Genomic DNA, 13,475 nt, shown 5'->3' on the forward strand with positions numbered 1-13,475 from the left:
GGTTATTCACTGTGTTGTGGTCAATAAATTGAGTTGTGGTAGTGTTACACTCGAGCCATTTTTGTATTTCACGCCCTGCTGTGTGTTTGGTTGCTATGTCGGTATTTATACTGTATTCTCTATCAACTTGTATTACATCTAACTGCTTAGTGGAAGGTGTATGATGCGGAGCATATTTTAAACCTTTTGCTAACACTTCGATTTCCTTTGTGGAAAGGACTGTTTCTGATAAATTTACCACTCGTTCAGAAAAGTTTTGTTTCGGTTTTGAGTTGCAATAGAAAAGAAACCGATGCTTTACGTGGACACTCGTCATTGCATGAAACATTTGATGAACAGTATTTGTTTGGGCCAACTCCATCTACATATTGCCAAAACGGAATTTCAAACACTTGCAGAAATGACAGATAATCCGCCTGACGCGTCTTAGGAGAGACAGTCGGTATACTGATGGTTTCAATCTTTGCTTCGAGTCAGGTACGTCTTGCTGCTGTCTCAGGAAATTAATAGGAAAAACAGATAAGTACTGCGGTCCGCCAGTCTTTAGTGTAAATGCGATGCCGTACGCAAGGAATAAACCGTCGAGTGTCCTCGTCTGAGTAACACTGTCTGAAAAAATACCGCGTGCATTTCTTCTATCGCGCGTTTGAGGACTTAGTTTTTTTTACAGGCATCTGTTTTCTAAGATTCAAAATGGTTCAAATGGCTCTGAGCACTATGGGACTTAACATCTATGGTCATCAGTCCCCTAGAACTTAGAATTACTTAAACCTAACTAACCTAAGGACACCACACAACACCCAGCCATCACGAGGCAGAGAAAATCCCTGACCCCGCCGGGAATCGAACCCGGGAACCCGGGCGTGGGAAGCGAGAACGCTACCGCACGACCACGAGATGCGGGCTAAGATTCAAACGCACAGTCCAGGTGAAGATATACAAAAGAGCTACAGTCGGTGAACGCCGTCCACATCTACGGTATCGTTTCAGGCCTTTTTAATATTTGTGCCACCTTCCCAGTCCTCGTCTGAATCTCTCTCTTCAAGGTGTAGAAGTACTATATTCTCAGGAATTTTGCTGGTGCTTCTGATAAAAATGTGGAAATGTGATGACCTCTAAATATCTTCTTTGAGGATAGGAACTGGATGGTTGAAGTGCGTGGGAGGTCGGATGTGAGGAAGGAGTGGGTAAAAATTTAGGTACGGGGAACCGAACATGAAAAGTCTAAAAACCAGTTTTGTTTCTTATAGAACGGTTTATTAGTAACGGGAAGTCTCTCTTCACTGCTTTATTGTCAGTGTCGAAATTCGCGGTGGAAGCAGACGTTTCTGTCCCGGAGACCTGATAACAGCGAAGATCTCCTGTATTCTGTTGGTCGGACAGCTGTGGTCAAAAATCAGCCCTGTTATTTTGAAGCGTTTACCTAATCGACACATTTTTCCAACCGGAACGAAATTTCAATTTGACATTTCACAGGTCAGTGGTCGTGCGAAGTACTTGTTAAGCGTGGCGGGCGGTTTTTGCCGGTCGCGTGGAGACGGGCGCTCACCGGTTCGGGCTGATCCACCCGCCCCCTCCCAGCACCCCAACCCGCAGCGTCCGCTAATTGCTGCCCTTCGGCCACAGACTGCGATTAATTTGCCCGCCGCCGAAGGCAGCGCACGGCTCGTGCCCTGCCGTGTTGTGGCGGCCTCCGGACGACAAACCCTCTGTCGCTGCAAAACACGCCGGCCGTCAGCCGCAGCATCCCTACTGCTAAACTCCTGGCCCTCGCTTTGCGTCAGTTCTTTTGCCTTCCGCGCCGCAATTTTTTCTCCAGGTCCCTGGTGGGGTCTGATGGGCTGCTTCTTCAGTGTACAAGCAACACATCTGCAACTGTTAACGCAAAATCAGATATTTGAACGCCAAAAGTACATTGTCCAGTCACATTAATGTGACCAGCTGTCAAGAGCCTGTATAACCACCTTTTCCAGCACGGTCCGCTGGGAGACCTGAAGGAAATCTCTCAAAAGGTTTTGGAAGGTATCATAGGGAGATGGTGTCATGTCCGGTGCTGTAGCCAGCTGCGCTAGATCTCACGGTTGTAGAATCCATGGCACGGACGCCCGATTGAGATGGTCCCACAGATTCTCGATTGGTTTTAAATCCGGGGAGCTTGGTGGCCAGGGAAGTATGGTAAACTCGTGCTGGTGCTCTTCGAACCACACACGTAGACGTATATAGGGGTGGACATGGTACCGAAGAATACATACATACTTCTACGGATTCATTGTGCCTTCCAGAATGACGAATTACCCAGGGAACACCATGACAACGTTCCCCAGACCATAACGCTTTCTCCTCCCTGCTGGACCCTTCCGACAATTGTTGCAGGGTATTTGCCATCTGTCCGGTGGAGCGTAAAACGTGATTCATCTGAAAAGGTCACCTGTCGTTATTCAGCGGACGCCCATTTGCGGTATTGGCGTGCAAATTCCGGCCTTCGTCACCGATGAACAGCAGTCTGCATGGGTGCGTGAACCATGGCGCTTGCAACAGAGGCCGTACGCAGCAACGTTCGCTCAACAGCCGTTGAGGAAACACTGTTTGTAGCGCCTTTGTTCATCTGGGCAGTCAGTTGCTCAACAGTTGCACGTCTGTTCGGGCGTACACATCTACGCAGCTGTCATTCACCCCTGTCATCTATGGCCTGTGGTGCATCACAGTTACCTCTGTGCCGGTTTCAGATAGAGAGCCATTTTGCCATGCATTATAGTTTAACTACGGTGGCACGCGAACAGTTTAAACTTTGCCGTTTTGCAAATGCTTCCACCCTTGGCCCGAAAGCCAGTGATCATGCCCTTTTGGAGTTAGACAAATCGCTCTGTTTCTGCATTGCGAGTGCAGTTTTCTGCACCCTCGACACGTTTTTTATACCCATCAGTGCTAGTGCTGCCACCTGTTGCATGTGAAAGGTTATTGCACCTTGACGTCGAACGTAGGTGTTGGTCACATTAATGTAACTGGAGCGTGTAGCTGCTGAAGTCACATCTACGAAACATTTTCTGGATTTTCTTTCATTCGATTAAGGGACATTTCGCAAGATTGTTTCTAAAAGGGTACTTCAGCAAGTTGTTGTTGTGGTCTTCAGCCCGAAGACTGCTTTGATGCAGCTTTCCACGTTGGTCAATACTGTACAAAGCCTCTTCATATCTACATAATTACCTCAAGAAACATCCATCTTAACCTGCTTACTACACAGTGAAATTTTGGTCTTCCTCCATACTTCTCATCTGCCACACTTACTTCCAATACGAAACGGACAAGTCCTTAACGCCTCATGATGTGTCTTATTATCAAGCGACCTCTGCTTTCAGTTAAATAGGGCCCTAAATTTTTCATCCACAATCCAATTCGGGAACTCCTCATTTGCTAGACGATTTACCCATCTGATCTTCTGCTTACTTCTGTGGTACAAGTTTTCAAAGGTTCTATTATTTTGATTCAGTTGACTGATGAAAGCCGGCCGCTATAGCCGAGCGGTTCTAGGCGCTTCAGTCTGGAACCGCGCTGCTGCTACGGTCGCAGGCTCGAATCCTGCCTCGGGCATGGATGTGTGTGATGTCCTTAGGATAGTCAGGTTTAAGTAGTTCTAAGTTCTATTAGACTGATGACCTCAGATGTTAAGTCCCGTAGTTCTTAGAGCCATTTGAATCATTTGATTGATGAAAGGAGGAAGTACAGAAACGTTCCGGGAAACTCGGGAATACAGAAATACAAGTCGCTGAGGAATGAAATAAATAGGAAATGCAGGGGAGCTAAGACGAAATGGCTGCAGAAAAAACGTGGAGACATCGAAAAAGAAATGATTGTCGGAAGGACAGACGCAGCATACAGGGAAGTCAAAACAACTTTCGGTGACATTAAAAGCAAGGGTGGTAACATTAAGAGTGCAACGGGAATTCCACTCTTAAATCTAGAGGAGAGAGCGGATAGGTGGAAAGAATACATTGAAAGAAACAGGAGTCGATTTAGAAGAGATAGGGGATCCAGTATTAAAATCAGAATTTAAAAGAGCTTTGGAGGACTTAAGACGAAATAAGACAGAAGGGAAGACAGAGAATGGAATACATCCAGCAAATAATTGAGGAAGTAGGTTGCAAGTGCTACTCTGAGATGAAGAGGTTAGCGCAGGGGAATAATTCGTGGCGGGCCGCATCAAACCAGTCAGAGGAGTGATGACCCCAAAAAAAATTCTCTTCTTGCGTACCGAGCGAGGTAGCGCAGTGGTTAGCGCACTGGACTCGCATTCGGGAGGACGACGATTCGAACTCGCGTCCGGGCATCCTTATTTAGGTTTTCCGTGATTTCCCTAAATCGCTCCAGGGAAATGCCGGGATGGTTCACTGAAAATGGCACAGTCGATTTACTTCCCCATTCTTCTCTAAACCGATGGAACCGATGACCTCGCTGTTTGGTCCCCTTATAACACTGCCGTCTGCTACTGCTGTACCATAACCGTAAAGTAGTAGGCAGGTCGTGAAGTAAAACTATCTTGTTAAAGCAATTATGGTATAAAGCAACAGAGCAGTGTTACCCTCTGAGAGGAATTTTGTTATGTTGACCGTGTTGTACCTAACGGAGGTGGCTTATCGGAAATGAAAGTCAGAATTACGTAAATATTCGAACAGTAACGAACAAAATTTTGCCTGTCTGCACTGTTTAACGGATGAAGAAAACGGTCGCCAGCCTAACTAGGCAAGAGAATGATTAACGTTCTCGTTCAAGAAAATAGTTATTAGTAACTTTAACGGATAAACACAACCTATACTTTGTCACACGCGAGTGCAATGAACTGTGCCACATTCATATGTTTAAGTTAAGATTGAAACTAACAGTTAGACCAGCACAAACTATTTGCAAAATTATAACAGATACCGAAACACACTATTACTTTCAGGGCCTATACAAAGTGAATGGTCTTTATAACGTTATTATTACTATTCATTGCAGAATCATTAATTGGATATAGGTTAAGTCTCTCTCAATTAAATACTTTACTATTTAAAATGAAAGTTAATTGGAATCCACTAACAGGTTGCTTCTCACTATCATTTGAATAAAGAAATTATGATTTTCATAATTAATGGTCTTTCCGTTACCTTTTACCGAGCAGTAACACAATAGACAAACTGTGGATCCTGTTATACTATTAATATGCACTTCTAATACACAATAGAGACAAACACTTAGCAAACATGAGTATATAACGTTTCACAACTGCAGTTTTCCACTTTTACTACAGTGAGAGACAAAATTAACATATATGTAAGATACTGACTCACCTTCTGCGATTTACAACAGGCAGTAATGTGATCATTTACTAAGCAAAACTTTATAAGCCTCAGTCTTAAGAACTTTTAATTTGTAGTTGGCAACAACACATTAATAAGCAGTTTTACTAGGAAAATTATTTTCAGCAAGCATCATTAACTTTAACTCACTCTCTTGCCACATTAACTTTAACTTTCTTTTTGCTATGTTCAAGAGGCATCAATTAGCAAAACACTGGGCTTTAATGTTCTTTCAGTAAGGACACTCGGTGTTCACTTTAGTTCAAACGGAGAGGAACCTGAGAGGTGCTATGATAAGGAGAAAAATCAAGGTAGGTACATAAATTCAGTTATAAATTACCTTACATTTGAGCAGACTCACACACCCATTAAGCTGACCCTTCACTGTACATTACTATAGTGCTCCATTACAGTGATTGCGCAATGAGGTGGCGATTGCATGTTGGTAGGTGGAATTGCAGGTAGAATTGCTGGACTCTGTCATTTCTTGGTGGCGATGATAGATACAAATTCCAGAATAGTTCCAGCTATTTATCCATCCATCCGAGGCATTGGAAAGCGGCAGGAAAAGCCTCTCTCGGAACCAGCACAATATGCAACATTTACATGGCAGTGCACAGTTTGGTAGTTCGTCCCCGACTGACTCTTGTTCCACCTTTTGTACCTAGGCGCTACACAGTTCCGTTCCCGAGGGGAACCACAACACCTTTTACATACAGGATAACTAAGAACCCTCAGTGAGGATCAGCAGTTTACGTAACAGCAAACAACATTTTAAATAAAACTGAACACTTGCACATATTAGTATTTCTACCAAAAATTATTCACACAGAAATTACAATTATATACAGTAAGTTTTGTTCCCTCCAGGTGGGACAAAGAATTTAAATGACAAATATACTACATTGCATAGAATCAAATCATGACATCAGAGTTTGTACAAAGAAAGGAGTATACAATTTTGTGTTTCTATTCAATCAAACACATTTACAGAAGCTTAACGATGTAATATTAAATGAAACAAAAGCAAAATAAATCTGTACAGCATAAGAGCTATGGTGTTACACCCTCCCCGAAACAACCAACTAATCTTCTTGCCTGTACCATTTCACGTCCACGCTAATGGCTTCAGAAATGATTTCCTAGCAGTTATATTCGGTGTTAACAAATTTCTCTTTTTCAGAAATGCGTTTCTTGCTATTGCCAGTCTGTACTTTATATCGTTTAAGCATCATCTGATGTCATGTGACCGTTTTCCATTATCCTTGTTTTACTTTTGTCGATGTTCAGCTCATAACATCTTTCCCAGTTACTGTCTGTTTCTCTGAATTAGAATGTTATCGGCAAGCCGCAGAGCTTTCAATCTTTTCCCTGAAATTTAATTCCTATTCCAAATTTCTTTTTTGTTTCCTTCACTCCTTGCTCGGCGCAGAGATTGAATATCTTCTGAGATGGGCGACAACACTGCCTCCGTTCTCAACCACTGCTCCCCTGTCAAGTCCTTTGACTCCGCCAACTGCAGTCTGCCTTCTGTACTAGTTGTGAATAACCTTTTGCTCGAAGTGTTTTATACCTACATCCTTGAGAAGCACAAAGAGTGTATTACAGTCAACACTGTCAAAAGGTTTCTCTAAATCTACAAATGCTGTAAACATTGGTTAGACTTTCTTCGGCGTATCTTCCACGATAAGTCGTAGGGAGAGTATCGCCCTGCGTGTTTATACGTTTCTCCAATACCCAAACTAATGTAAGACGAGATCGGCTTCTACCAATTTTTCCATTCTTTGTAAATAATTCTTATTAATATTTTGAAACCATGACTTATTAAACTGACAGTTCGGTAATACGCAAACTTTTTACCACTTGTCCTGTTTGCAACCACAATTTGTACATCCTTCTTGAAGCTTGAGGGTACTTTGCCCGTCTCATATATCTTTCATACCAGGTGGTATAGTTTTTTCATGGCTAGAGAATGTTTTCTACTCTAGGGTCCTTATTCCTGATTGGCAAAAAGACAAGGCCTAGTAGAAATCCTTGGATAATACATCGGATATTGAATTTAATTGGCGAAAAAAGAAAATATAAAAATACAACAAATGAATTATGCAAAATGAAATATTAATGCCTAAAAATGAAAATTACAAAGTGGAAAAGCAGTAATGAGTCGAAGACACCTGCTCTGGCACTTTATTTTTTTGAGTTCCATTATGCATTTCATTATTAGGTGAATTTAGTTCGTTTTTGCATCATGGAATGTATTAGTGATATGGGCACATGTAGTGTGTCCTTGGCAGACAGCAATGTGATAAGAAGTTTGTGTGCCATCATGTATGCATAACAGAATATAAACAGTTGACGGTTAAGCTCGCAGTCATGAAAGTCTTTAATGTATGATCAGAATATAACTTTCACAACTCGTCATATGTGTTTACACGTTTTAAAATCACAGTATTTTGCAGATTTTACAAAATATGCAAAACTTGATCAGTTTCACTTTTTCAGAGCTGTATTCTGCTAATTTTATTCATTCTATGTGAACAGCCCATATTTTACATTTCGAAATGTCGTTTGAACAGCAAGAGCAGCGTTCCGGTAATTGTGCCCCCCAAAGCAGCGGCTGGACTGCAGAGCCGCAGACCGTCCACCAGTTGCACGGACGTTAATAAAGGCTGTTTACGCTATGACCAGTGGATAGCAGATTTCCATGGTCGCTCCATATCGTCGCCTCTCGACCTCATACCACTAAAAAGCTGTGCCTTGTGGAACAGTAGCGAGAATGCAGAGAAACACTTTCGTAATTAATGTCAGGCCTACAAATTGATACTGCCCTAGTCTGAAACTTTACGCAAGTACATATTCTGAGACGTCTTGACGTTAATTTTGCTTACCATTGTACAATTTGTGCAATCGTTGAAAACTTGCTACGTCTCACGTGAAATAAATACAAAATGATTACAATCACTTTTAGATGCGGAATGTGAAATCAGCACTAACATTTGTGTTCGACATCTCAAATATTTCTAAAATATATCGTCAGATGACTTTGGCTGCAAAACATATAAGAGCCTCCTTGTATTATGAGTTGCTCTGCTTAGAGAGTGAGAAAGGAGTACAAAAGCAAAGAAGTGAAAATAGTAAAGTTATAGTAGAGATGGGAAGCAGTAATGTTATGACATGTTTCGAAGGATAACGGGCAATTAAGAGCTTCCACACTTACTAACGGCGCTTCAACAGTACGAACAAGGTTAAGCTCTTCACAACAGTTATTATCAATTGTTACAGTGGCCGACAAGAGTGCACCAAGAAACTGTCAGATACCGACACAGTATAGAACTTTCCAGCTTAGCTTTGTTTTCGCCTTTGTGTTTGTAAGTGTTTACATATTTCGCAAGAATATGTTTTCAGATGTGGGTCTGACACGTCACTTTCCCTTTTACCATTGGGTTTTTGTGGTACTGTGAATCAAAATATTGGTATCATACTAGCTACATCTACGTACATACTCAGCAACGTACTAGACAAATATTAATTGCAGACCCAGCAATAGCAATAATTCAAGCTCGCTCGTGTTTGCCCAGTTTCAAAAATTGTTTGCTCAAGCTAAGTTTACTAAAAAAGCTGCGCTGACAGCACACTTAGAACATTTACTTCACGTTGTAGACAATCGACCTTAACTAGTAACGGAGAAATTGTAGCAGTAGTTTCAATTCCTGAACTAGTTACATAATTCTTTCACTTTAAGATACTTGTATCTGTTATTAAAATTACACTTCATGCTATACTTTAGTAACGGTAATTGAGAAGTAACTTACCGAGGATTACACACAGAACTAGTTTTACGTATTACATCAGAAATTTTGTTTTCCTCTCTTACGAGTAGCCTAACACCGACAATTGAAGTGAGACCTTTTTGACCGCTTGTATGTCACAACCACGTTTGTACTATTCAGTGGTTTGCGCAGTATTTGTAGGTCAAGTGGTATAACCAACTGAGTGAGGTGACGCAGCAGGATGACGCTTGGCTAATATTCTGGAGGAAGGCGGTTCAAACACCGGACCGGTCGCCGACATTTTGGATTTCCCGTGGTTTCGCCGGAGTCCCCTAAACTCCTTAAGCCGATTACCGAGAAGGTTCCTTACAAATGACAAGACCGATTTTCTTCCTCATTCTTTTGCAGTCTGAGCTTGTACTCCATCTGTGGTGACCTCGTCGTCGACATGACGTTTAACTCCATTCTTTCTTTCTTCCTGTGGAATAAACGACGAAAGTTTGCTCCTGGTCGAGATCGTGCTGAAGGAGGAAACTGCCTAGCGTACATTGTATCGTAGCCGTACATTATTAATCGAATCTTTGAGTTCTATTCACAGCATTCTGCTACTGTTTGTATGTTGCAGGTGGCGCGGCAGACCGTGGCAGGGACACACTGGACCTGCTGCTGTCGACGACCTACTGCCGCTCGCAGATGTACTTGTCCCGACAGTTGGCGCAGCTCCACCCCGAGCTCACTATGCCCATGTTCTCAGGTTAGCACCGACGCTTTGCAGTGCTCAGCCTTGCTTTAGAAGTACGATATAGTGGAGAGCATGTTTAAAAAACTGAATCATCTTTCATAGCGACACTTACAGAAGCTGTAAAAATTATCGTCTCGCCTGATACATCGTTTGTGAAAACTAGTTTTCGTTGCCCATGGCACATTTGTGGTATACACTGTACGCGCTATCTCGGCAGCATTGCTCAACGTTCCAGTTGTGAAATTACATATGGTACCTGTGCATTTCTCCATCAGTTTTATGATATTGTTCATCATAAAGTATCGACGTTTCTTCCACCACTCGACAGTAATTATCATTTCCCCTCGTATATGTAGTCAGAAGTGGTAAATTCAGATTGAGGGAGGTGGGATGCTTAAAACCGTTCAATCTAACACAAAAGAGTGCTACTTGGGTGAGCAGCAATGCAAATTTTTGTAATATTTTTTGCACTGCTGTAGAAAGAAATATTTTTATTTGTTCAGAAACTAGTGACTGGGAAAGATCAGACACTGCATTTATTGTATGCAAAATTGGTTGTTGTCGATGCCCTTAGCAATTTAACGAGGGAGTAGAACAATGTCTTGGTGTGTCATGGAATAACCAGACATTTTAAGGAGAATTTGGTATAATTTTTTAATTTTTAATTCAGCAGCATATGATGGCGTTGGTCGTGATGATGGCACCTGCTGTGTTTCACAAACCTTCCTCCCTGTGCCTTTCGGACAGCATCATAGTGAGCCTTGATGAAATAATGTATCTGAATGACTCCTTCCTCACTTCTAAACAGTCTTCATCAGTTTGACAGTGGGTTTTAGGTATGGTGTCGAAATTAATATAACACTTCTGTATAATACATATATCGTTTTTGTTCAAATTTGCATGAACAATCTCCACATCGTTATAGCCAGTTAATTAAAACTGTAGGTAGGCAGAACACTTTATAATCTTTTCTCATTCTTTATTATCTGGAAAGTTTACTTGCACAGCAGTCAACTTCCATCTGTTGTTATTGTCCCAGTAGACAAATGCCGAACACTGTTAAAAACAACACAGTGATGTTTTATAAGCTATCTGATAATTTACACCACATGAAAGAGATTGATTCAGAGTACAGAGTCTCAAGTCACTTAGGATAGCACGCAGGTATGACGAGGCTAGATGATGGAAGTGGTCTCCACCACATATCCTATGATGATATCTGATTTTTGGTTCACATTAGCATCGTCTGGGCAGAGCTTTATGCAGTGTACCATATGTATGTCATCTTTAGTGAACAGTGTGGATATTAGAAAAGTTTGGATAGAGTAGGGGAGTGCCTCTCTAACTAGCTATCAGAATACTTCATCAGTCGGTCAATGATTCCTCTGTGGGATCACGATTATCAAAAATTTTGCAAATAGATCGAGATTTTGCTGTATCTATCGCTTGATGGTACGGTGATATAATGTAACTGTCAAGCTACAATATAAGTCTAACTTTAATACAAATGCACCACTAAATATACAACCTAAGTATGTGTTTTGTGGCGGACAGTAATGGTTTGCCTACAAAATACATACATGCTACTTACCGTGATACGGAAAGATGTAGGGGTGGTCTATAACAAGAAAGTTATCAATGTCGGTCGACTGCAAAATCAAAGATTGGAAAAAAGACTGGACGTAAATAAATGTAACATACTGTGCATGCATGGGAGAAAAATGGAGTACTCCTCTATTACTCTATTGCTGGAAACAGTAACTACTGTAAAATGTCTAGGAGTCAGCATTTGGTGCGACCTAAAGTGGAATGACGACGTAAAGGAAAAGCAGATGTTGGGCTCAGTAAATCTTAGGACAATGTAATTCATTCACAAAAGAAGTGGTTACTGAAAAAATCGCATTATGTGATTGACTGTGGCTGACCTGTCAAGCAGCCTCATCAGTATAAAGGATCCATTGGATAGTGTTGGAGGCTCCATGAGGCGCTAGCAGCGTATCAGGTTAGTATACTCCTTTCGAAAAAAAGTTTTAACAGAAAACCTCGGAAAAATGACGTGTTTCTCACGTACCAATGTTCGGTAAAATTCAACAAACTGCATTCAGTGAAAATTAGGATAACATCATGCATCCACAATCATATATCTGACGTAGCAATCATAAGGCTAAGATAAAAGACATTACAGCACGTACAGAGGTAAGAAACTGTCATTTTTTTATTTAATAATTGTGTACATGGAATAGGAAAGAAAATTGATAATACTGTTGCCATGTACCCTCCACCATGCACTGTACAGTGGCATTTGGAGTACGTTTGTAGATGTACATGTGGCGATTCGCGGGCGATGCCGTTATCTGTAAGAAGTTAGGAGTACCATAACACAGAGGATCTACAGCTGGTTCAGAGACTGGACGTGGATAAATGTAACGTACTCCACGTACTCGGAAGAAGAAATCGTGTACTGTACGATTACACTATTGGTGGAAACAGTAAGTCGTATCATACCTAGGAGTAACTGTCCGGAATGATCTAAAGAGGAATGGCTACATGAAACAAAGGCAAATGCCAGGGATGTGGTGGGGGTGGGGGGGGGGGGTGGATTATATTCGAAGAATCTTAAGGAAATGTAATCCATCCACAAAAGAAGATGGTTACAAGACAGTTATTCGACCAATATTTTTTGAGAGTATTGCTCGTCAGTCCGCGGCCTGCCAGGTTGGGTTAATAGAAGATCCAATGCAGAGTGATCATTTAGTCAGCACGGCTTCTGTGGTAGATGCTGCAGTAGGGCTGCTTATTTTGTTCCCGTTGTGATCTTGGTCCATATGTGTTGGCGTTGAGGGAGTTTTCTATCTTATAGAATGGTACTGTTGCATCGGGACTGGCTTCCAATATAATCACTGAGGATATTTACACTAAGCCCTCCCTGTAGGAGATACATGCTGCTCTTCCCGAAAATCTGGTATCAGAGTCATTTCAGTCTCGAAAAGCACGTGGGAAAAATGAACAATACGTGTATTAAACACTTAAATCTTCCCAACTCTTAACGTAGATCTGTGTGTGTGAGTCCACCTCACAGGAATATACTGTTGCACAAAGTAATGCCTGTCTGCAGATGCTCTACTAAACAATGTATAATTAAAGGTGCAAGAACAATGCTTATTTGGTCATCATTCTGGAGAGCTATTAATTTGCTCTTCACTATATTTTGCCATTAACAAATGTTCCATTAAAACTACAGTATTTGAGACATACAGCATATGCTCTCCCAACTTTCTTCTTCCTAATTTTGATATGCTGTTTCCTTATTGCCATCAGCACCTATCATATTGTAATTGATACAGCCCAATGTGGCCATCATCCAACAGTATTTCCATTTATCGTTATTTTTCTACTGTGGTAGACTTCTTACAACACTAAAAAATTTGTAGATTCCCATGATTTACGCATAACAATGGTGACATTTTGTTTTGAGATGAATTGAGGATACGCTCATAATAGTCTGGATGATGTCTGTGTTACATATATGAACTACATGGCACTTATCTGAGGGTGATAGATTAGTGGCATCGGGTGTTAATTTCCAGGATTGTTTTGTCACTGCTATGTGTGTACTGCCATATGTTCTGC

General features: G+C 41.4%; 1 protein-coding gene across 1 annotated transcript in view; it reads left to right on the top strand.

Annotated features, from left to right (window-relative positions):
• The window catches only part of LOC126469923 (protein furry), a 1,144,124-nt gene that overhangs the window by 607,294 nt on the left and 523,355 nt on the right, over window positions 1–13,475 (top strand). The window contains exon 25 of the mRNA XM_050097322.1: window positions 9,729–9,857. Coding sequence (XP_049953279.1) covers window positions 9,729–9,857 — 129 coding nt within the window. The remainder of the gene's footprint in view (window positions 1–9,728; window positions 9,858–13,475) is intronic.

Source organism: Schistocerca serialis, chromosome 1 (genome assembly GCF_023864345.2).
Source record: "Schistocerca serialis cubense isolate TAMUIC-IGC-003099 chromosome 1, iqSchSeri2.2, whole genome shotgun sequence".
In the NCBI taxonomy this organism is placed as follows: Eukaryota; Metazoa; Arthropoda; class Insecta; order Orthoptera; family Acrididae; genus Schistocerca; species Schistocerca serialis.